The sequence below is a fragment of the Dryobates pubescens genome, chromosome 17 (genome assembly GCF_014839835.1).
Source record: "Dryobates pubescens isolate bDryPub1 chromosome 17, bDryPub1.pri, whole genome shotgun sequence".
NCBI lineage: Eukaryota > Metazoa > Chordata > Aves > Piciformes > Picidae > Dryobates > Dryobates pubescens.
Genome location: NC_071628.1, coordinates 19312858 through 19338442, shown reverse-complemented (window position 1 = coordinate 19338442; position 25585 = coordinate 19312858). Strand labels below are relative to the sequence as shown.

Sequence of the window (25585 nt, the reverse complement as noted above, 5' to 3'; positions counted from 1 at the left end):
CTGCACACCGATGTTTTCCCCAGGTTTCTCCATGGCTTTCGCTAGACTTTTCTGTGGCCCTGGTGGGAGCCTCTTTGCCTCACCAAACTCTCCAGAGTCAGCACCAGGCACTCGCAGCGCAGCCCTCCCCCTCCGCCCGCTGCCTGGGCTTCCGCGACAGCGCCGAGGCGCGTGGTAGTTCCCGGTTTTTGCCACCGTCGGCCCCCCTCTTTGCGCGTGCTTAGCCAGTGGGTGGAAACTGCGGCCGCCGCTCGGCCCGAGGCACTGCCGCCACTTCCCCTTGCCGCGGCTGCTCGCCCCTGCGCGGCGGCCGGAGCCCCGAGGCTCTTTCACTGCCTTTCCCCGCCGCGACTGTTCCACGCGCCCCGATGACAGCCGCCGATACGCCAGCGCGCGGAGCGGCATGGGTAGCCGCGCGCCGAGCTTTCCCGCCGCGCCGCCGGCCCTGCGTGCGGAGGCGGGGAGCGGCCGGTTTCTCGCGAGACCCGCGCGGTAGCCCCGCGAGAGTTCGGCGCCTCCCTCCCCCTCCCTGCCCGCGTCATGTTTTCTCTTTGACAAGCCGCCGTTGCTGCCGCAGGAAAGGACGCGGCTCCGGTCAGGACCTGCCGCTTGCCCCAGCTTCGCGGAAGACCTAGGCTAAGGTCTGCCACCTGCCTCCGCCACCGCTGCCTGGTGAGCGGTTGGTTGCGGGGTATTGCAGAGCCGGGCGCCCAGTGGGGTTAGGGGTGGGAGGCCTGAGCGCGTCGGGCGGGGGAGGGGGGTTGTTCTCCTTAGCGCCGCTCCCCACCGAAAGGAACCACCGTCTCGCGGGGTGCGGCCGAGGAGGAGTAAGCGTGGGGGGGGTTACGCAGATGAAGCCCCGCTGCGCCTCGCCACGGCTACCCACCGGCTTGTCGTGCAGGTGGGGCACGAAGAGGCGAGGCCGCGACTCTAGCCGCGGGCGTCTGTGGAGGGGGGAAGCTGCAGGCGGGGATGGAGAAAAAGAGGTGGCAGGTGGGGCTGGTCGGCTGTCAGTACCCTGTTGCTGAGGGTGAGAGAACGGCGGGCGGCCAGCAGCGCTCCTTTAGCAGGGAGTGGAGGAGGCGGCTTTTTGTGTTTCTTCAGAGCAGTATAAACCATACAAAATTTGCGTTGTGCTTAGGATGAGGTCCTCAGAGCCTGTGCTTTCCTTCTTGAGCCTCACGCATGCGGTTGTAGCGTGTCCGTGCGTTCTTCCTGCAAGTGCTAAATACATCTGTGGCTGGGTGCATCATAGATGTCTGGTGTCAAAGATTCAGACTGAAATTTGTCACGTTGGCGTTTATCAACTGTGTGTATGACTATAGGTGTTCCATGTGTATCCAGACATGCCATCTGAATGGCATTGTCGCCCTGTGGCTTATCTGCTTGCTCCTACTTGCAGTACTGATAAATGAATATGTATACTTTTTATTGGAGATTATTTATGTTTATTCGAAAATGATGACGTAGCAGGTTTGGGGTCTTTTGCTTTGTTTTGTTTTAGTTTTAGTGGCACACAGTGAATTTCTTTTAGAAGTTACTTTTTACAATCTGCTTTCCGTGTTTTTTAGGCACAGAACCCTATTGTTATGCACTTTCCCTTTCATAGTGTATACAGGAGAGGTTTGTGTGCAGTTAGTGAGATATATTAATCTTCTCTTGGTTTAGACCTGTTATTTATGTCACTTATCTGAGCTGATTCTTGTTTCATGGACTGTTCAATTTGATGTAACAAAGGCCATGTGCTCTATAGACACACATACACATATATATGCAAGTATTTATATTGTATGTGCACACGTACGTATCATGAGCTTTTATCATACTTGTAGTTTAGCAAAGTATTCTGTGCTATTACTTCATAACAAAATGTCAAAGTTATAAGTGTACATGTAATGAATTTAATGCTTCTCAACAGAGGTTCCATTTAACCACATCTCCATTGTATAGGGGGGTGGGACTGTGGAGCACTTGGATCTCAGGATTGAGTCTGACATAAGTATGAGGAAAAATACAGTAAACATTTAATCTGGAAATACAGACTGTGTACCTGCTCATCCTGCTTCAGCTTCCTAATACTGCAAGAGGATTCTGTTAATTTTGTATGAAAGATAAAAAGTGTTAGTGTGCTACCAGACAGAAGGGAACTGCCAATCTTCTGTATTCTTGCACTTGCAGGGAATTAGGTGACTTTATACACAGTGGTTGCCTCTCAGAATGAAACATTTTAGGGCTTCTTGTCTCTGAGTACAGACAAACTTGTATATGTTTGAGGCTTTCCTCTCTGCTATTATGTTCTTATTTAAATGTGGTGTGTATGTTTTATTGCTATCTTACCGTTAAGGGTAACCATGTTTTTGTGGCTGGAAGGATATAAGTAGAACTTGCAGCAGGAATGCTGAATTTGTTTTCTTCAAGCTGTGTAAAGGAGGTATTGATTTCTAATTTCTAATTAAGAGTAATAAAGATATAAAGTCCTTGACTTATTTTTACTTGGTGTAGTAAGACTATAGTACACAGCTGCTTTTTTTTTTTTTTATTTATTCATTTGATCTTTGAACTGAAAGATAGTTTGCAAGTGAAAAGTTTCACTTCTGTTGTTTTAGAACTGAATTAAATGAATGTTACTTGATTAGGAAAGGATTTAAATGTCCTGGCTAAAAATCTCAGCTGTCTTCTGTCTTTGAGATAAACATAGTCTTCATTCCTGTATGAAGAAAACAGTGCATGAGTGCTGTGCATGTTTTAAAGTGTCAGTGATGACTGGAGTGGGACCATTTTATGGGTAGGAAAATGACAGGCGATATTTTGATAGTAAAATTAAAAATATATACATTTAAATATCTTTGTTGAAAGATCACTTAATATTCCAGTCATTCTTCCTGTTTTTAATGTAATTAGTTTTGTAATAATTGTGGGGTAGAGATGCACTTTTATCATGGTTTTAGAAACATGTAATGGAGACAAGAATTCTAGGTATTTCAGGAAAACTTGGTGGAGCAAACATTTGAGTTCTCATCAGCACAATACAGATACTCAGTCTTCCTCAGTTTATGTAACTTCAAAGATTTTTACCTTGTTTTAGTTAAGTGTAGGGTGCGTTTGTCTATGGCTGATTTGACTTGTGCTGTCAAAGTCATCTTAGTGAATTGCGAGTAATATTATTTTTTTTTTTAGTTCTCAGAAGTAGTCAGGCTCTCAAAATTGCTGGCAGGTTTTCTTTTTCTGTTTCTCTGTAATGGTTGACAGTCATATGGAACATTCAAATCTAGTGGGTGTTTTCTCTTTAAAAATATCTTAACTAGCCCTCTGAAAATGAAGCTCTGTTTTTTCTAGGGCTGCTGGAACCATTTGCTACGGAATTTGCCGGTGAAAAGCAAATGTCATTGTAGCCTGGGAACTGGCCAGGTATATTCTCTGGCTTTGACTGCCTGTTGTGCTTGACCTGATGTCATGAAGCTAGTTGTGACTGTGTTCAGGTGGCTCAAGCCATCATGTTCTCTGCTGGAAGCTGAAATTAATTTTCTGTTTAAAGAGGAGCCTACAGTCTGAGTCCTCTTTACATGTAATACTTTTTCTTTTTTTTTTTTTTTTTTCTTTCTGTCAGCTCTGTGTAATACAGAAATTTAACTTTCTAACATTTCCTTGCAAATAATTTGGTTTATACTACATTTTTTTTTTTCAGTTAGTTATACTGGGAGTAATTTGGGTGAAGAAATGGAAACATACACTCGTATTTATACTTTGCTTATTCTGCATTTAAGTTGCAGTCTGGTCTGCAATAAAAACATGCATATTAAAACAAAAATGGATTCAGTTGTATTTTAAAGTAGGATTACCTACACTGTGTTCCAGAGAGAGAAAGGATTCAAAACTTTGCTAAGAGGACCATCAGGCAATTATGTTCTAAGTCACCTCTGGAGGTTATGTGGTCACAGAACTGTAGAATGGTTTGGGTTGGAAGGAACCTTACCTAGTTCCATTCCCACTGCCATGGGCAGAGGCATCTTTCACTAGATTGAGCTGCTCAGAGCCCTCTTCAGCCTGAACCTTGCACACTTCCAGGGTTGGATTATCCACAACTTCCCTGGGCAACCTGTTCCAGTGCCTCACCCCCTTCATTGTAAAAAGAGTCTCTCCATCTTATATGCCCCATGTATTTATATGTGTTTATTTTAATATATTTATATATATATTTTTGTAGGCTGCAGTCCACTTCTCTGCTTACTTCAGAGCTAACTTGACAGTTAAATGAGGTCACTGACTTGGTTGAATTTTTTAATATCTGTACTTACATGGGTTTTACAGTCTCCTGTCTATTGCTGACTTGCTCAGTTTAAAATCATGATTACTAATAAATACATCTTAAATTTTCTTTTTCTAGTTCTTACAAGAAAATTTCTGTTCCTATGTCTTACGACAGTTGGAAATGTCGTGACTAGATAGTTAGAAGTAATGCAAGTTAGTAGAAGTACAAACACTTGGTCATACTTTTGGCGGAGGGTGTTGGTGCCAAAACATCACCAGGGTTTTCATCCCTTTCCCAGTGCAAGATCAGGAATTTCTCTTTCCTCAAATTTTTGGAACATTTTTGATGCATGAGTGTGGCTGCTTCTCAGTTCCTCTTATGAACTGCTTTTGGTGGTTATTTCTGCATTCCCAGCTTTTGTTTCAGTGTACTTGTATGGATCTGAAGTAATGAATTAAATTGATTTAAAAGAAGTTTTTCTGCTGAACAGCATAAATAAGCTTTTCTCTTCTGCTTGGGTGTTTTTTTAACAGCAGCCAAGGGTTTACATTCAGAAATTGTCATCAGGTTTTTGCATCATAGTCTTATAAACATAAGGAAAAAGAGCAAATAGATTTAATTTCTTACCAATTTAAAAATAGCTTTGTCCTTCTGTCTGTTTCCCAGAAGGTTTTTGGAGTGACCCTTTATGTCCAACAGAAAGCATGGGTTATATTGGTTTCAGTAGTAGACCTCACAATAAATAAACAGTCCTAAAGGAAACTAAAATCATGTAGTAAGATTGAATTTGGAAGAATATCAGTAGTAGCTCAATGCTGCATTCTTGATAAATACTATAAAGGTAGGTGGAATTTAGTGTTTTTAAAGAAAGATTGACAATTGGCCACAGAATTAATGTGAATTAGGATATCAACAATTTGGTTTCCATATGCTGAACAGAAGGCTAATACAAAGAAGAAGGATAGTGCACACTGTGACTGGTGGAGACAGATGTTTGCAGAAATCATTTAATGTTAGTGTATGTTTTACTGTAATGTTTTTCTTATGAAGAATATTCTGCTGTAGCTGCTGTTCTTGCTTACTCTTTTTGGTTTAGTTCCTTTGGCTCAGTGTCTGGCTGTTACAGATTTATAGGAGACTATGGCTTATTTCTTTTATGCTGGTGGTTTTACTGTTCATCTCCTGTTACCTAGCAGTGCTTCCTATTCCCATTGTTTTGATTCTAATGTCTCTTTAGATTCAGTTGTCTGTTAATTTGTAGTAATTTCTCTGCAGCATCAGTGTTTTCTAATTTATTGTTTTCTCTTTCCCATGATTGTTTTGTATAGATTCCCATTCACCTCACATATGTCATGACGGTGTATATGTATTAAATGTATTGGCCCAAAAGAGCATTTGAGGAGCATTACCTTGTGCAATGATGTACAGTGCTTTTTGACATGAATAAAATATTGCACAAGTAACTCTTTTAGGCCTGTCCTGTTACTATCAGTTAAAGCTGTCATAGCTTGCCCTGGCCATGAGTAATATGGAACATCTTGAGTGTTTTGTGTTGCTTGTAGGTTTTGCATTGCTGGCCTGTGACAGGGCAGGATTTTAATTAACTTTATATATTCCTGGAATCTAAATTAGCTTTTCAATAAAAAGGTCATAAATGTTTTTTGGAGCCCTGATATGTGCTACTACCTCTTATATATACAACCCTTTATTTATGGAAAAAAAGGAAAGTAAACTTTAATTGTAAAACTTTCATAAGGATTGCAAAAACTACTTCATTCTATCAGTAGCCTGTGAAGCATGATTCCTACTGGTACTTAGTGCCTCTTTTGTAAGAAGCATAAAAGACTGTAATGGTGGAAAGTTCAGGTAACAAACTGTTTTCTAGAATATTAGAAACTGTTAGGACAGGAACTTGGTAGAAACAGAGAACAGGCCTTCTGTTGCGCAAGTTCAAGGTACTGATGTGTCTTGAATTTCACACTCAGTTTTGGAGTCATATGAATGACCTGCAGGCAGGTCATTAGATCAATATAGATGATCATATAGGAATAAAGGAACTTGGGAAAAGGCAAAGGAATATGGTATGAATGATCAGAGGTATGCAATACTTCTTTAAAAAAGAGGGTCTTTGGCTGTAGTCGATAGTGGAGAAATAGTCACATTTCTTTGTGTATCGTATTACTAGGAATTGGGCAGAATATTGATATAATAACTGAGTTGACCCTGATATGAATATAGACTTTGATTTACTGCTAAGAGTACTTTATAGGGGATCTAAGTGCTTATGCTATAAAACAAAAATAGTGTAACTTCGAAGAGATTCCACTTGTATAATGAAACTGTAGTAATGAGGCAGTAAATAGAAACATGTTTGTCTTGGTTTCATCTGGGATAGAGTTAATTTTCTTCCTAGTAGCTGTGGTTTGGATTTAGGATGAGAATGATGTTGATTAGACACTGATGTTTTAGTTGTTGCTGAGCAGTGCTCACACAAAGTCAAGGACTTTTCAGCTTCTCCCACTGCTGTGCCAGCAAGGAGGCTGGGGGTTATAAGTTGCTAGGAGAGGATGTAACCAGGACAGCTGACCCATCCTGGTCACAGGGATATTCCATACCCTACTACATCATGTTGAACAAAAAAACCAAGGGGAGTTGGCTGGGGGTGGCAGCCTACTGCTCAGGGACTGACAGCGTATTCTTCAGCAGCTGGTGAGCAATTACATTGTGCATTGCTTGTTTCATATATTCTTCCATCATTATTATTATTTACCCTTTCCTGTCCTATTAAACTATTTTCCTCAACCCATGAGTTTTACCGTTTTTATGTTTCTCTTCCCAAGTGAACAGCTGTGTGGTGTTTAGCTGCCTTCTGGGTTAAACCACAACTATATTGCATCAGGTTTTTTGTCATGTTTCAGTTTAATTAATTGTTCCAGACCCGTGGTCAGCTATGTATAAGGAACTTCTGGTTTCTTAATAACTTGCCTAAAACAACATCCCTGGGGAAAAAAAATATTGGAATGGTCAGTCTCATTCACGGTGAATGAATTGAATTATATTCTTAGTAGTAGAATTACTTGATTATTACGATTGTGAAATGTTTCCTGAATTCCATGTAAGTTATGAGAACCTTGATTCATCTAGGCCATCTGCAGAAATTACTTCTCATTGTTGCAAACAAAGATTTAACTACTCTTAGCAATGTTAAGAGCTTTAGTGCACCCTGGCTGCCATCTGTTTAAATATTAAATTTTCTAATCCTTTTCAGAAACGACCCAGGTGACATCATGCTTAAAATACCTCTAGCACAGTTTAGTCTAGGACCACTCATGTTGAAAATGGTAATGAATATGCTGTGAACTTGAGAAAAATAATTTGCAGTGAACATACAGTGAAGAACACTGTTCTTTAGAAATGCACAAATCTGCTTATTTGGTTTGCTTATTTTGTAAGTTTTTCTCCTCTTGCACTCTGTTGGTAAAATATCTTTACCTATCCATTGGGGAAAGGTAGTATAACATTAGTAAGTCAGTAAATAGAATTCAAACATGTGAGTGTCACAACCAGTTCATTAGACGTTTTGGCATTTCCTGCCTTCGATTTGACTGTACAGATTTACAGCTTCTTGTGTTACAAGCTCTTGTAATTAACTTTGCATAAAATAAAGTTAAATGTAGTCAGCATCTTACGAAGGTTGCTGAACCTGCCATTTGCAGAGGTGGGGGGAGGCAGTGTGTGCTTGTGAGGACTGTGTTTCCTCTCAGAAAGCTTCCAGTTTTCAGGGCACGTAATGTGTGCAGCTTTATAGGTACCATTTTCAAAGAGCTTTGCAGAAAATAAAGCTTTCATCTGGTTTTGTAGCTGTTCTGAGTGCCTAAGCACTTAGATTCTGTCAGAATAATTGGTTTTGTCTGTAATGTGTAGCTTTGCCAAATTCTGACATTTTTTTCAGAGTGGGTGCTAAGGGTCAACTGATTTAAGAAAGTGTATGTTCTTCATACTGATTTGAGATACTGTATCTCTTTTTATGTATGTCAGTTCTCAGACTGTGGTTCTGTCTTCATGTGTCCAGAATTCAGAAGCTTCCAGATCATACTTAGGTGTTTGTTTTTATTTTCATTACCTTTCTAATGTATCTTTTCACTTCTCCATAAATTAATCCTCATTTTGCTACAGGATATTGTAACTTAACCTTTTTGTAGGTCCTGGATTAATTCTTGTAGCTCTTCCCACATAGCTTCTAGCTTTTGGACTAGACTGTTGAAGCTGGTTTTAATTGCTTTATGCACAATACATTATTTACAAAGGGAGTGAACAAACCTGTATTTTATTTACGTTGATAGTGTAGGGAGGAAAAAAAAAAGCTAAAATAGAATTTGGATAGAATGCTAAATTTAATTTTTCTAATATTGTAACAGTTGCTGAAATACTTTTCTGATTACAGCTGATAATATCTGTGTTTTTTTTTCTCTTTGGAAACATTGTACTAAGTTACTGCTGAGTCATAATACTGCTTCTTACAATACATGATTTTCTCCTCTTATTTCTCTGGCTGACATGCCATATTTCCAGATCTTCAAGAGGCTTTTGTGTTTTGTAGACATTTATTATTGTAGGAGTTTGTGATAATGACCTGAGTGTCAAACCTTCCTCAGTTGTGTAAGTCGTGATGAGACACTCGTGTTTAAGAGATATGCCTTGTACAAGACACAGTATTTTGAGTATTTTTGATTTTTCATGCAGAAGTGTTTGCAAAATATCTTCCAAATTGGGTTTTTATTTCGAAAGAATAAAACTGTAACAAACCCAAAACATGGATGTGCTTTGCTTACCAGGGAATGTTAATGCTGTTCAAGAGAAAAGTAGCAGATAATGAGATACTTTTTTTTTAAAGTTTGAAAATCACTACGAAGTCTGTGACGAGTGATGCCTAAAGACTAGGTTAAACTGTGTTTTCCTTGTGTACTGTGTCCATTTGACAACACTTGATGGAAGATCAGTTTTACTTCTAATCCCTGTATGGAAATGTTTATTGTTTGGACCTTGTGCACAAGGCAGCACAAAGCAGTAACATAACAGGAAGATTAGTGTGTATACAAGCAATAGGAAATCCCTGTATTTGAAGGTTTAGCTACATTTTTAGTTGATTGGGTTACACCTTCTTCCATCTTATCTGTGGGCTTTTATTAGGATTGAAATTCTTGATAGAATATCAATGAGTACCTGTATTTGGCAGTGAGGTAGAACTGTTCTGTGGGTGCTCCTGGTAAAAAAAAAAAAAAAAAAAAGCCCTAGAATCAACTCTTCCCTTCCACACATTCAGGTGATTTCTGTCTGTGGATAAACTGAATGTATGTGTTAAGGACTGGAAAAACAGAAAAAAATCCCAACATTTTGTGGGGAAACTGCTGTCATACTCTGCTTTTTTAAATAGTGAGATAATATTCCCATTTTTCAGCTTTTTCATGATCTTTTGTACAGCCTTCTTTTAAATGAAAAACCTTCTACTTTTTTTTTTTCCTTGAGTCTCATACTTAAATCTTGCAGGAATGTACTTATCTTTTTGGCTAAGTCTAAATGCCTAAGCTGTTCCTTATTTTTCTGTTTCTCTCTCAAGAAGAAGCTCCAGTGTATGCTGTAATCACTTTGTGTAGTTTCTGTCCCATCTTCAACTTTCTTTAGTTTATCACAGCATTCTTTCTCTTAGATCTATGCACAACAACTTCTTGATAAATAAATGATTATTAATAAATATTTTATTTTATTAAATTTAAGCCCTAGAAGCAAGTTTCCTGTTTACTTACATGAGGATAAATTTGACAGCTGCTTTGAGGCAGGTTTTGGGTGACAAATACAAATATTTCCCATAATTTCCAAGCTGACATGAAAAGGGAAGACTGCAGAAATTCCTTCTGGGAAGTTGTGTGTACATTCTGTCCACGGCCAGTCTTTCCTGTTAAGCTATTATGGTTTACCCCCAGCCAGAACTAAGCCCCACACAGCTGCTCAATTACTCCCTGCTGGTGGGGTGGAGGAGAGAACCAGAAGTGTGCAGCTGAGAGAGCTGGTGGGTGAGATAAAGAAAGTTTGATAGGTAAAGCAAAAGTCATGCATGCAAGCAAAAGCAAGGAATTCAGTCACTACAGCATTGGTAGGCAGGTGTCAAGCTGGGCTTCATCACCATACTGGCTATTTGGGAAGAAAAAGGAAGTAACTCCAAATGTCCTTCCCACCACCTCTGTCTTACCCAGCTTTATACCCTAAGTATGGCATCACATGATATGAAATGTCCCTTTGTCAGCTGGGGTCAGCCTTCCCAGTTTCTTGTGCACCCACTTGGTGGTGGGGTGAGAAGCAGAAAAAGTCTTGACTCTCTGTAAGCTCTGCTCAGCAGTGACAGCATGCTGAATTAACAACCCTTTTTTGAGCACAAATCCAAAACAAAGCCCCGTACTAGCTCTGTGAAGAAAATCAACTCTATTCCAGCCCAAACCAGCATGTAAACTCAGAAGAAGGAACTTTATAACCTTATAAACTTTGACCTTTAACCCCATGCTAAAATACTTTCAAAATTATTATTTCCCTTCCCTTGGAATACAGGAATATCTGCTGCACTTTTCAAATTACAAAGTCCTTTGATGACTGTGTTAGAGTTAAGACCGTCTCTTATTAGCTTGTTTTGTAATGTTGTTTTTTTCTCCCTCAAGTGAGCTGTTCTTATACTTGCATTAGAAGTTGATCAAAGCTGTCCCAGTTACCTCAAAGTGAGAAGACCTAAAAGCTGCTTGGGTTTCAGAAGCTGTAGTAAAAATCTGGAGAAAAAAAAATAATTCCTACAGATTTGACAGTGTTTACATCTGAGCCACTCAAGTGGTTTTATGAGAGTTCTTTAGTGTTTGCTTTGTAACAAAATCTTTATTTTCCAGATAATGTAGGAGGTGGTTGTAAGTGGCAGGAATATTTCTGTTACTTTCCCTTTTTACCCTCTGTATGGTACACAAGAGAAACACAAAAAATCTATTTTGTATAATTTCCTTACAATTTAATTTCAATATTAAATGTGACATTTTGACAGAATTACTCCAGCTTTGAAAATAAAGAATTGTTAGACTGAAGTTACTAGGACTTCAAACATATCTACATGAAATACTGAAATATTTATAGTATTTGCTATAAATCCTGGCATATGTATGTATGTCAAAAAATACCTCTGAATCAGTTTTACATCAAGGTATTGCACATACATCCATGCAGTCAGTGACTTGATCATCCAGTTAATCCCAGTTTGTTTATTTTATAGAGACAATATCAAGTTCCTCTTTCTGTTACTGAGTGTTTAAATTGCTATAGTGACAACAGAGAGGAGCAGTGTTTTTAGTTTATCTCTTCATAATTTATGTATTTTCATGGAAATAACTTGTATATTTAGTTATGCATTTCCAGTGTCTTGTTTTGTTTGTATTTAAGATACAGGAATAGTTCTTATTTCCTTAGAAAGCTCACTTGTTTACTAGTCTCTTGTACCTAGCAATTATTTGCAGCAGCCTTTTGCATTTTGATACGTGTGATTTATTAGTTATTTTAGGCAAGCTTACATCTCAAAAATATTAATCTTTTAATTTATCTGGAAGAAGTAGCCAGTGATTTCAGACTGGCTTAATTCCTATTTAAGAAAATAAAGCTCGTTAGTGATGCACAATATTTGTTATTTGTTAGAAGTTTTTGTTAGGCCACTAATGACCGCATTCTCCCTCTGAAATAAGACAACTTTCCTCTTTTTCTCTATATTTTAACTCAGAAAGGAAGATCTTAAATGTATTCATTATCATTAGAATTTACTCTGCCTTACAGGCTCTTGGTTTTGTGTTTGGCTTTTTCCTAGACGCAGCAAATGCTAACCCAAAACCTCTTCAATAAAAATCATCATGTAAGTAAATAGATTCAAAGAAATATATGGAAAAAGGAGAAATTAAATTTGTTGTAAGTTTTCATTCTCTGAGATCTTGGCTGCCTGAAAATGTGTGGCAACCATTTAATTGTTATGAACTCAGAATGCTTAGAATTACTTGTAAGTTGACTTACTTTAATTTGAAATGCAGCATATTTTCTTTTTACGTGTACTAATTATTGCAAGATGTGAAGACTTTGTCCTGATCCTGGGATCTGAGGGTTAGTAGCATGCAATAATTGGTATTAGTTTCTTCACGTAATGGGGAAACCCACCAGCACACCAGAAGAGCTATCAGTTTTGTACTTCTGTGCTTAAAGACACAGAATCTGAAACATAGGGGGATAATTGTTCATTATGCAGTCAGGTGTAGCTTTGGAAGCTGTGGATTTGTCCTTGGGTGCATTTTAAGTTGTCAACTGATAAGACAAAGAAAGAACCGTTGTGTAAGCTGCAGGTAAGTTCGGTGTTTCTTACAAGCATTTTGTTACATAAATGTGCTACTCTTCTCTTAGCTTAGGAACACCTCCCCACCCCCCACCTCCATTACCTTCCACTTGTTTTCACAAGTTTAATTTTAAAGTTCTTTTCTTTTCTTCTCATCCCCTTTCATATGATGTAAGCGAAAAAACCCGGCAATTCTGTTCCAGTTGAAGGGTAATTAACAGCTTTGTTCTGCTGCTTGTAAATATTCCAGTAGAGTATCTGATGAATCGGGAGCCTTTTCTTCGGTTCAGTTGTGTAGTCTGTAGCCCTGCCTGTGACTCACAGAGCCATTAAGCATCGTTTTTCTCCCGGCTTTAATTGTAGTTTCTAAGAAGGTGGTGGACAAACGTCTTTTCCTTCACCTTCTGTTCAGCAGCAGTTCTTTCTATTTGTAATTGTTAGTAGTATCGTTAAGTTTCTCAGTCTTCATCCCAGCCTTTGTTAATGAAAACCACTTTCTTGGCAGGCATTAAGTTGGATAAGAAATACCCAAATTCTTTTGTGTAATTAATTTTTATTAGGAATGCAGTAGACCTTGCCCTGGGATTTGCTGAAGGTAGTTTCATGCTTGTGTCTTTGTTTTATTTATTTATGCTTCTTGTTTAGTCCTGGTGTAACAAAGTTTCATCAGCTACACTTGGTTAGTATTTCCACTTACCTAAATGCGTTCCTGCATTACCTTTTTTTTTTTTTCTCAGAGTCCCCTCCTAGGCAGAGGTTTTCCAGAATAGTTTCTAGCTTTATAACAAAGAACTTGGAATTCCAAGTTAAGCCAAAAGATCTCTGAAGGCAGTGTTAACGTCAGATTTATTCTACTGCAGCTCAAGTTACTGCCACTGCTGTTTTGAAAACAAAATTATATCCAGCATACACAGAACTTGTTTTTTAGGTTTTGATGTTTTCATTTTATCCTGACAGTTCCCTAGAGTTAGCTTTTGAAATAGGTTTTATGTGTGGTAACAATGTCTTTTAATCCGTGTTCAGCTACGCGTTTTAGGTCTGTTCCATTTCGTTTTCCAATCAGCAACTGTATGTGGGCATTTACTCCTCCAAAATGGCCACTTGCCCAACAGGAACTGTGATTCTAAAAGATACACAATATATGAGTTGTATTTAAAATTCTCCCTTTTTTTTTTTTTTTTTAAAAACTTTTTTTCCCCTGAAGAGAAGGAGAAAACAAAGAGTAAGGGAAAGGAGAGCTGGGCTTTTGTGTTCATGTTTTCTCACTGTCAATAGATTTTTCTCCTGGTGCTGGACAGATACATTTTTATCTGAAGTAAAATATAAAACTTTTTTTTTAAAACTTTGTTGCATATAATGAAATTATACAGTAGATAATGTTTAAGATTTAATGTAGGTTAAATACTTAGTTTTTTTGAATTGACGAGAGCTGTTCACTTGGAAGATTTGGAGGGCTCCTGTGTGCAACAGGCTAGTGGCTAGTGATTTGTCAGTATCATAGAATTGTAGAATGGTTTGGGTTGGAAGGGACCTTAAAGATCACCACACTGCTCAAGGCCTCATCCAGCCTGGCCCTGAACACCTCCAGGGAGGGCAAGTTGTTTATGGATGGCTGAGTATTTTCTGTAATTGCAGTTTCAGAATGTGAAAGTACAAACCCATAACAAAATGGAATAGGATTGCTTTTAAAGAGGAAGAGTTGTCACATGTTTATGCCTTCTTCCTTTGTGTTTAGAAAGCTGGTGGACTACATGCTGGCCACACTGCAGAATTGGTACCGTCAATGAATATATTCACATGGTCTTTCATAGTTGATTGTATTTTCTGTTTGCCTCCTCTTCAAAGGAAATTAGATGTCCTTCTGCCATATTTGGAAGCAGTTACAAACCTTTGTGGTCCTCAGGCAACGACCTGGAGGAAATAAACCAACTATTACCGTTGTTGCCTAGTTTCTGGTTAACTTCAGTAATATGTAGTCACTATGTTTGGGCTCCGCACAGAGACAGAGATAGTTTACATTTGTATTCAGAGATATTTTGGGATTTTTTTTTTTGGGATAATAACATATCAACTTGTTGCCATCAATGTGTCTGGTTAAAGGTTGCTACCTGTCACATCAAACTGAATGTTGTCTATCGAGAGAATAGGTCACTACTACCAGATCAGATTCAAGCTTCAGTTTCAATTTTTAGAGATACATATAAAGGGAAGAGAAAAAAAATCACTTTATAGGAAAAGCAGTAATTGCACCTTTGAGGTACTTATGTAAGTTCTGAAATTTCTGAATGAAGAAAGCTGGGCAAAGCATGGAAAAGCAAATTCATGATTCTTTTTTCAGGACTTCTGAAAGTAGCTAGGCCTCTCAAGAAGCCACTAACTTTGTCACTGAAGACCAGACTTTGGAAGCTTGTGTTTGTTGGTCTTGCAGCTGCAGTTCAGGTCAAACAGTGGTTAGCAATTCCTGACAAGTGAGCAAATGTTGCATTTTCTTTGGGATCAGGGACCTGCATGTAATAACACCTATCTGTGTCCTTTGGAGGCTGAGCCACTGGTGTATTTTGTAGGGACAGTGAACAGAAGGTGCTTCTGTATGAAATGTGAAGAATGCTCACTGCCTCTGAATGCGGTTAGCGGTTGTGGCTCCCGTGTTTGTGTGGTAGACCTGTTGTAAGGATTTTGTGTGCTGCAGTACAAGTAAGTAGCTGGGGCAAGGCTTGCTGAGGCTAAAATGAGGCTTTTGATACAGGTGCTAATCTATTTTAGGGAAAATTAGGCTGAAATAAAAGCAGATTTATAATAGTACAAATTGTGCTTTTTTGGCTTTTATTTGGCATGGGAGCTGCGGTGTAGGTCTCTGGTTTGTTTGTTTTAATTATGGTTTTTTAAAGTGCAAAATACCACAACAGAGTTGCATAGTATCTTATCTTTGTGCTACAAGCATTAGAACTGTAGTAAGCACAGCTTCTCACTAGATGGCAGAGACCTTCTCTCTGCTCTCCGGAGATTTAGTGTTAAATTTGGTCTTAATAGGACTCAGACTATCAAGGAACACAGGCTTCTTCAGAGAGTCAAAGGATGGAAACTGATCATTCAGAAACCATATAACCCATAGTTAGTGATTATAATACAGAAATCAAACGTCTTGTGTGCATTAGGAGGTAAAGCATTTTGGGGTTACTTTAAACAATACCTCTTTTAAAAAGAGCAGTTTGAAAACACTTGTCTTTTGAAAAAAACTTGCCTATTAAGCTAGGAGTTAGCTTGAGGTAATTTACAGCTGTCATCAAGAATATTATTATTGTGCTTTTATTTTTGCAATGCTTGAACATTGAATAAATTATGATGAAATTAACAATGTTTCTTTATTATGTTTCATTGAATTTTAATCCATGTGGAAGTGTCATGATTCATAATATGTTGGTATGTTGGTATTTTTTTTCCTAAAGTTGTCAGGAAAAAATGATCTGTCAAATTGATTGATGTCTTCAATTTGAAAGAATGTTGTAAGCTGTCAGGTGGATTTGGCAAGCACTTTGAACTTTTGTAGTAAACCAATGTTGTTGCGTTGCTATGCTTTCACTTTTACCTCTGCAGTATCAGTGAGCCCTTCCTTAAGTTGTCCTGAAAACTTGGCGTACTTTCAGAGTTGTACACTGTACAATGCGTTAATGTAATGGGATGCATAATACTTGATGGTGTAAATTTATGTGGAATAGTTGTAACGTGTATTTGGCTTTGAATGAATAGGATCTACATAATGTGCCTCTCTAGCTGGCAACCCATCTCTTCTGGTTTCTGTTTCATGTTCTGATGTGGATTTTAAGGAGATCTCTAATTCATCTTAGAGGAAAGAGTATCTTGTGACATCAGGACTTAAAATTCTGTTTGGCAGGTGGAGCCCTTGGTTATGGCCTGAATTAGCAGTCTGATTTGTTGTAAAGTGAAGGTTTCCCCTGGTGCTCCATTCACTTGTATACAGTTGTGTAAGATCTCGTGCCTTTTTGTAAGTCTTTGTCCTCAGCTTTACTGTCCGTAAAGAGAATACTACTTTTTTTCTACAGAATATTAATATATTTTAATTGAAACTGTGGCAGTTCAGGCTGGCTGCATCCTGCCACCTAAGCATCCAGAGGGTCCAACCCAGTAGGTGGACACAGGAAATAGCATATTTCATACCCATAATATCCTGTGTCCTATAAATCCATCTTCAAAGTCATTTGCTTCCTCTTTCTTCCCTCTCTGCTCCCGTGGGAGATGCTCCCAATTGGGTAATGGTGGAGGAGTATCTCAAGGGCTGCTAGGCCTAATGCCAGGAGGAGAAGGGGATGGGGGGACAGTCTCAGACCTGGCCAGCCTGAGACTAGCCTAGTAGTGTGGGCAGGGAAGAAGGAACCCTGAGGTTTTTGGGTATACCCTCAGGTGGGGAGGTGGGAAGTGTTGGCAGGCTTTTGGGCGTGTTATAGGGGACTCTGTATGCTTTGGGATTCTTTTGTCACTATGCTTGTAGCTTCTGTAAAACACTTGCTACTTTTCCATTTAAATTTTCCATCACTTTGGCAGTCTATTGGTGTGAGTGTCAATCTTTTGCCCCTCTCAAGGGCAAGAGTGGATCTGCCTGGCTTCAAACCAGCGCAGAAACACAGCAGAATTAAATCTGCTTTCTATTAATTTTTGTGTATATGGATTTAGAAAATGCAGGCTTTTGTGAAAATAACACGTTAAGGAAGTTGCACATACACTTGTACTTTTTTGTTTAAAATAAAGATAAAAACAAACCTACAAAATGTCTTTTGTTTAACTATACTGTGAGTGTCTGAATTCCATGTTGTAGCACTTATATAGCTAAAATAGTGGAACTTTTGTAATTCTTGGTGATTAATCTTTTGCTACTTGCTTTCTTAAAGGATTATTAGGATTTGTTGTACCATGAGTAATAAAGTCTATAGATAATATTGCACAGCTATTGACAGTTTGTTTTTCGTCTTTAGGACTAATGGTAAAGGAGTAAACCGACATGGCAGCTATGGTCCCACCTGTGAAGCTGAAATGGCTTGAGCATCTGAACAGCTCCTGGATCACAGAAGACAGTGAATCTATTGCAACAAGGGAGGGAGTTTCTGTCTTGTATGCTAAGTTAGTCAGCAATAAGGAAGTAGTGCCATTGCCCCAGCAGGTACTGTGCCTCAAAGGTCCTCAGTTACCGGATTTTGAGCGGGAATCTCTATCTAGCGATGAACAGGACCACTACTTGGATGCCCTTCTTAGCAGCCAGCTGGCACTGGCAAAGATGGTATGCTCAGACTCTCCATTTGCTGGAGCGCTTCGGAAACGTCTGCTTGTGTTGCAGCGTGTCTTCTATGCACTTTCCAATAAATATCACGATAAGGGTAAGGTGAAACAGCAGCAGCATTCACCGGAAAGCAGTTCTGGATCAACAGATGTGCATTCTGTCAGTGAACGTCCCAGGTCAAGTACAGATGCACTAATAGAAATGGGGGTTCGGACTGGATTAAGCTTGTTATTTGCACTGCTAAGACAAAGTTGGATGATGCCTGCATCAGGACCTGGCCTCAGTCTTTGCAATGATGTTATTCATACTGCAATAGAAGTTGTGAGCTCTTTACCACCTCTGTCTTTAGCAAATGAAAGCAAGATTCCGCCAATGGGATTGGACTGTTTATCACAAGTAACAACATTTCTGAAGGGAGTAACAATTCCAAATTCTGGAGCAGACACTTTAGGTCGTAGATTAGCTTCTGAACTGCTTCTTGGTTTGGCTGCCCAACGAGGTTCCTTGCGATATCTTCTTGAATGGATAGAAATGGCTTTAGGTGCTTCAGCTGTAGTAAACACCATGGAGAAAACCAAGTTACTGCAAAGCCCGGAAGGAATGATCAGCTTTGATTGCTTTATGAGTATATTAACACAGATGCGACGATCTTTGGTAGGTATCCAGCTTTGAGTTTTCTACATTGCAAATGTGGTAGCATTCTTAACTTTAAATAGTTTCTCAACACCAAATGCCAGTTTGATGAATGGTTTTCTTATTATCTTAAAAAAGGTGGGTTTTTTTTGTGTGAAATACTTTCTTTCAAGCATTTCCTTTCTTTTACACCATCTCTTTCTCTCCCACCTTGTCCACCCATTTCCTCATAGGTAAAGATGAAACAGCAAACCACCCACTGTGTTGTCACTTTCAGCATTATGCTTTAATTTCAGAAAAAGAATCAATGGTATACTAAATCTTCTTGCAGTTTATATTTCTCATAGCAAAACAGAAAGAATGGAGCTGTTTCTTGGGCTTGCTTTGCTGGATTTGCTTAGAATTTACACTTTTGCAGTGTTTCCTGTTCGAAGTTATTTATATTAGACATTCTTGGTCACCAGTTGGACTTTTGCTTATACTTCTTTGGAGAATCAGTAAGATTTAAGATGTTCAGTATTTTTCTATTGCTCAGAAATTAATGCAGTGAGATAATGAGCTAAATTGGTTGGAAGAGTGGCGCACTACTGTGTATGTTAAGTGCTTACTTCCAGTCCTATGTGAATGTTCTTTTTAGAGCTAAGACTTTATTGCACAACATGCAGTAAGAAGCAGTGTCAGGCTTTTACCTTACAAGCTCAGACTGAAACAGGGAACGTCTTTTTTCCTGAGGTGCTCATTCTTTTCTTTCAGGTTTGTAATGCTTGCTAATAAACATAAATTTTAAAAAGTAAAAAATCTAAAGAATGGAGATCATGAGAAGAGCATGGCATTGGCAGAACTTAATGTTTTGATGGGCATCACAGCTTTGTTTTGGTTTTAGACTAGATAGAAAGATAGAGACCACAATATGGAAGATACGTTAACATAAACCCAGTGATTTGTAATTTTGAACTGAAGATCCCTTTAAACACAAATTATATGCATTTTACAATGAGAAAATATTAGGAAAACCTAAATCCAAAAATTAACACATAAGAATGTTTAAACAGTGTTTGTCACATTTTGGTTATCCTGAAGCGCATACAGATGCCATAGCTCAGGGGAGAAAGGTAGTTTACCTGTGCTTGTAGAAAGAGCTTTTAATTTTGCTTACATACATAATGTATTTTGTATAGGTGCACTGTTGCTTTATGGAACTATTTTTCTTGTAATAACAACACTTAAAAATTCTAGGGATCATCCACTGACCGGAGTCAATGGAGAGAGCCAACTAGAACATCTGATGGCTTATGTTCTCTTTACGAGGCAGCTCTGTGTTTATTTGAAGAAGTAAGTCTTGAAACCAACCTTGACTTAAAGGTAGTTGTAGCTTACTTCTCCTTCTACGTGATTGGTGTGTGCATGTGGATATGGTTCTGTCTCTGCTGAGTTATTCTGCAGTAGCAGAGGAAAGCAGAAAAAGGTGAGAAACAGAGTAATGTGGGCAAGGTAATATGGTGATGGATGATTTGTGTTTTAGGCAGAGAGTCGTATTGAGGGGCAATTAAACTTGCACTGAGCATTCTGACTATATGGGAAGGAATTAAAATGCTGCTTGTAATAAATCTCTCATTCTGATAGGTTTGTCGAATGGCATCAGACTATTCACGAACATGTGCCAGCCCTGACAGCATTCAAACGGGTGATGCTCCCATTGTGTCTGAGACCTGTGAAGTGTATGTTTGGGGTAGCAACAGCAGTCATCAACTCGTAGAAGGAACTCAAGAAAAAATCCTTCAACCCAAGCTTGCTCCAAGTTTTTCAGATGCACAGACAGTGAGTGACATTTGTAGTGATACATTATGTAACATTTGACAGCTTTATACTGGAAGTGTGAAATTGGAAAATAGTACTTTATTCTGAGTCTCAAATTGTCATGAAGATACAGTGCTCAGAACCAATCACACATTATTTTACTGAAAGAATCTCATTACTGTTATTGATACCTGGAAAAAACATTCTGTTTTATTTATAATGACACACAGATCCCTGCAACAATATAGTAATACCTATGAAATATCTAATTAATTTGGAATGTGTTTACAGAGACAGCTTTGCTTGCCTGTAGGATTGGGGATATTTTGTTACTGTCGTTTAAAAGGTTTCTTAACTGCTCAATCTTCTTTTCAATTGGTGGTTTTCACGCCAAGGTTGCCTAGTTTAAAAGTTCAAACCAGGCTGACTACTGCTGCAGCAACCTTCATTAGTGTTACGAAGGTCAGCATACAGTGTGATCCTTCTGCTCTCACTCAGTTTCTACAGTTGCAGCTGAGCACTTCTGTTGATGCCTGACACAAAATATAATAGTTTTCTGTTATGATGCTGGCTTTACTGTGTTGACTGAAGTAAAAGCTTTTCTTTTTGGTCACTAGATGTTTTAGGTATATTTTCTGAAATTGTTTCTATTTATGTCACTGATATATTGGACATGTTGAAGGATCACAGGACCTGGCTTTATAAATCAAGTTTATGCGCTCAAAAAACTTTGCTTGAGGAAAGCACTAATACATAGGAGTGCAATGAGTGATCTGAATGAAAAGTTACTCATTTAAAGAGTATTATGTACACCCATACAATATGTTTGTGATTTCCACTGGGATAAAGTATTTTGTTCTTTAAACTTCATTGTTCTTTGTAGAGTTTGTTTCCATGAGTACATTAATTTACAAATAGACTTGTGACCATCTAGTCCATGAGGTGCTTTTATGCTGGTTTGTGATGTGAACATGCAGTGCCTGTATACTGCAGACTCAAACCTGCTTTGCGCTTCCCATGTGCTAAGACTGCTGTAAGAAATTATTGCAGGGTTAGTTGGCTTGCTATTAGATTATTCTTCAGAAGTGTGCTGAATTTCCAATAGAGACATTTTCTTACTTTCTTAAAAACTTTGGGGTTTATTTCTTCAGGGTTCTGTAATTAAATTGCATAGTCTCAAATGCTAGAGGGATTTTTGATGTTTGGCTTATTTCTGTTACCGCTTGGTACTGGTTAAGTTTAAGCAAAACCTACAGGGCATTATCAAGCTGTTACTTTGTCATCTTAAGAAATAAAATACCTTCTAAGGGTATCCATTTCGATCAATGAGTCATGGAGAGCTAAATGCAGCTTGAGTTCTGTAGTGTGTAGAAGAGATGCAAATAAGTAAGATAAATTAATTGCTATTTAACTCAAGGAAATAGATTGACTTAAAATATTTTTCCACAAATGGCAATTTTTCTGCTTGCTGAAGTCCAAATTTTCCTTAATTTTTACGTTCTTATATTAAAAGGTTATGTAAAGAATCATGACATTCTGTTAAGAAGTACTTCTAGACCTATATTGCATTTTACATAATCTTTCTTACTATTTTAACCTTTCTCTTTGTAGATTGAAGCTGGGCAATATTGTACCTTTGTTATTTCTACGGATGGTTCTGTTAGAGCCTGTGGTAAAGGCAGCTATGGAAGACTAGGACTGGGTGATTCCAATAACCAGTCCACGCTGAAAAAATTGACTTTTGAACCGCATAGGTCTATCAAAAAAGTGTCATCTTCAAAAGGATCTGATGGCCACACTTTAGCATTTACAACAGAAGGGGAAGTCTTCAGTTGGGGTGATGGTGACTATGGAAAACTAGGACATGGAAATAGTTCAACACAGAAGTACCCCAAACTTATTCAAGGTCCCCTGCAAGGAAAGGTATGTTTTGTGTAGTAGAAAACCTCATTTCGTTCTGTTCAGTTGTGGCAATGTGTAAAATTTGAAGTACATAGTATCTCTATGTTCTATATTTTTTTCAGAACTCCTATTTGAACTTAGGTATGCTTTCACCAAACTTACAGTTGCCTTTAGGCATGTAATCTGAAAGGGCATTGTCAGTAAACCTCCTTGTCTTAAAACTTGCTTGTGCTTTTGCTGAACAGCAGTGACATTTCAAGAGATGAGTACTTTTGTTAGCTGTAACATTAGGAGTTTCTGAATACAACTTTTTCGTGGCTGCAGTTGAAAAGTGGCTTCATATTGTCCTTTAAGGCCATCTCTTCCCTGTCTATGTTTTGTCTAGTGTTTTAAACATCCACTGAAGCTTCTTTATGCTGCTCTGAGACTGGGATATCCTAATGTTAAACTTGCTTCATCAGGACTAATTTCAAACTGAACATGATCACTTTTAGACTTGTCTCTTTGTCTACTGATTTCCACTTAGCAAATATAAAATAGAAATGATGCAGAGATTGGTTGATGTGTGTATGTTCACATGAGTGAACAAGTTGATTTACATAGACTTCTTTTGAAGATTGACTTAGATAAGCTTTCAAACTTCCTTTTCAAAGTGTGTGAAAACTTGATTTTATTTGTGCATGTGCTGTAGGTTGTTGTATGTGTCTCAGCTGGATACAGACATAGCGCTGCTGTTACAGAAGATGGAGAACTGTATACATGGGGAGAAGGAGACTTTGGAAGATTAGGTAACTTTAAAATGTCATGAAATGCTTTTGGAATAATTATTGTAATTGGTAACGATACCATACGTGTACTTGCCTTGTTCTCTTGTCACACAACTCTTCAGGTTCACATACCCATAGATATGCACACAGGTGTGTATACATAGGTGACTGTATTAAAATTAGTGCTGAGACTCATAAAAGATTGTGTAACAGTTAATTTTACAAATATTCTCATTTTTAACGTTTTTCTTTTCAGAAAAAGTTGCCTTTATTCATTCATAAGACTGTGTATGATTGCCACTACTACTGAAATGTAAACAGTGGACATTTTAAGTAAACTGGAATTGTAGATAACAAATGATCTAGTGATGGTAGGATTGAACAGTCATGAGTAACTGGCTAATAATATCCAGGGCCCAATTCTAATCAATGGTGATGCTAGTAAAGACATGAGAGACTAAGTTTGCCAGAATGACTTTATATCCTTTTATCTTAATATGTCTAAAATGTTAAATTTATCTGAAGTGAAAACCAGTGTTTCTGTTTTGCTTGAATATTTCCTGTACAGCTGCCTAGTATAAACTCACTCTTATCAAGCAGGTTCAGTTGAACCAACAGATTCTGCTTATAAGATCAGTTGCTTTGTTTTGTCTTGAATGTCACAATAACCAAGGAGAGAGGTGACAGCAAGTAACTGACAGGGGCAGAAGATTAGAACAGTGGTTTACAACATAAACTTTGTCAAGGTGATTGGTGTGAGTACTCAGCCTTCCTTTGCTGTTAAGAAAGCAACACTGGATTAGGAGTTTAACCTGCATTTTTGAGGGGAATTGTAGAAACATTCTCATTTAGTTTTAGGTTAATGTGGAGTTTTTATGTGCTTCGTGGAGCTTAACTTGGGGTATAGTGGTTTCTAGTGCACAGCTGAAATACAGCTTTTAAGCACTTACAGCTAATCATATAGTATTCTTATCCCTCTTCCCCATTTTTCTTCGGTATCTGCAGACCTTCTGTAGCTTGTAAGACATGTATCTCATGCTTATTGGGAAGTAGGTGATACTGTAATGTGTTTGGCTTCTGCAGAAAGGACCACTTAGAATTCTGGGTGACTGTCTAACTAGTTTGGTGATTTTGCCTGGGCAGTATCTATGCTTCTATTGACAGTAGTAGGAGTGTGCCCCAATTTTAGTTTCCTCATACTGTTCAAGATACCTGCTGCCCAGTATTAGGGAGTATAGGTACCTAATGAACTGATGTTAAAGGCAATTGTACTAGTGTTTCTGGTTGTTTTGACATCAATTGGTTTGTTCTGTTTTTCTTGTGAACTAGACATAAAATAGTCCTGTGATTTTAGTGGCAGTAAGGTATGGACAAATCTTCTGCAGTATGTTTTAGAAAAATGACGTTTGTTAACCTTTCTACTGATCTTTTCAAAAAGGGGGCAGAAATTATCATTTGTGATGATTACAATGTATATGGGTTTTGCTGAATCTTACTGAAGTGACAAGCCATAAACCTTCACAAAAAGAAAATCTACTCTTACGATTTCCTTAGGTCATGGTGATAGCAACAGCCGCAACATTCCAACTTTAGTGAAAGATATCAGCAATGTAGGAGAAGTTTCCTGTGGCAGTTCACACACAATAGCTCTGTCCAAAGATGGAAGAACAGTGTGGTCATTTGGAGGAGGAGACAATGGTAGGCAAAACTAACGTTTTGGTAGTAATTTTCATCTTATTCCACATACCTCATTTCCTCATTGACCTTCTACCTGTGTTTCCTCTTTTTGCAGGCAAACTTGGTCATGGCGATACAAATCGAGTATATAAACCTAAAGTTGTAGAAGCCTTGCAAGGAATGTTTATTAGAAAAGTTTGTGCTGGAAGTCAGTCTTCACTTGCCTTGACATCAACAGGGCAGGTAGGTAAAGACAAGTTTTCACCCCCATGATGACAGTTGTTGAAGATGGTGTGGGTTCATTAGTTCAGCATTTATTGTTTTTGATTGGTGAGAAAATACTCAAATAGTAATACAATAACAATGAAAGTTCTTGATTAAAATACTGTGATCCTGGTGTGCTAGAGCAATTAAAAATGTGTTGAAGATGTAAAAATGCACTTTTCTATAGCCTTCCTTAGTCACAGAAAATGAATTAATTTTAGGTTTGTGTCTATGAAAACATAACCAGTGCAAATTCTAATGGGGTTCAGGAAGCAGCGTGGGTCCTGAAAGCACAATGCAGTGAAAAGCTTGTAATTTTTAATGCATTAATCAACTCAGTTGATTAAGTGTTGTAAGAGTTTTTTTTAACGTTACATGTATTTTAGAATGTAAATGTTTAACTGGAAGTTTTATTTCTAATCTGAAAATCTTGAGAGAGCTTGGAGGTAAGTGTTTAGGTGGTAAATGAAGGCCCTCACTGGCGTGATGTGTATACATGTAATACAAAAAGTGTTTCTACACAAGTAACCTAATTGCCCCCCCAAACTCACCCCACTGTGATTCAAGGGCAGTGAGCTTTTAAAGCATAGATTAGGAATGTTGAAATTTAC

The 25585-nt window shown here is 38.3% G+C and overlaps 1 protein-coding gene across 1 annotated transcript in view; it reads left to right on the top strand.

Moving 5' to 3' along the window:
- The first annotated feature begins 525 nt into the window (after positions 1-525).
- The window catches only part of HERC1 (HECT and RLD domain containing E3 ubiquitin protein ligase family member 1), a 93434-nt gene continuing 68374 nt past the window's right edge, over positions 526-25585 (top strand). Inside the window, exons 1-8 of the mRNA XM_054168981.1 lie at positions 526-672; positions 17633-18588; positions 19804-19899; positions 20191-20385; positions 21976-22287; positions 22958-23054; positions 24588-24731; positions 24826-24953. Coding sequence (XP_054024956.1) covers positions 17659-18588; positions 19804-19899; positions 20191-20385; positions 21976-22287; positions 22958-23054; positions 24588-24731; positions 24826-24953 — 1902 coding nt within the window. The 5' untranslated portion in view covers positions 526-672; positions 17633-17658. The remainder of the gene's footprint in view (positions 673-17632; positions 18589-19803; positions 19900-20190; positions 20386-21975; positions 22288-22957; positions 23055-24587; positions 24732-24825; positions 24954-25585) is intronic.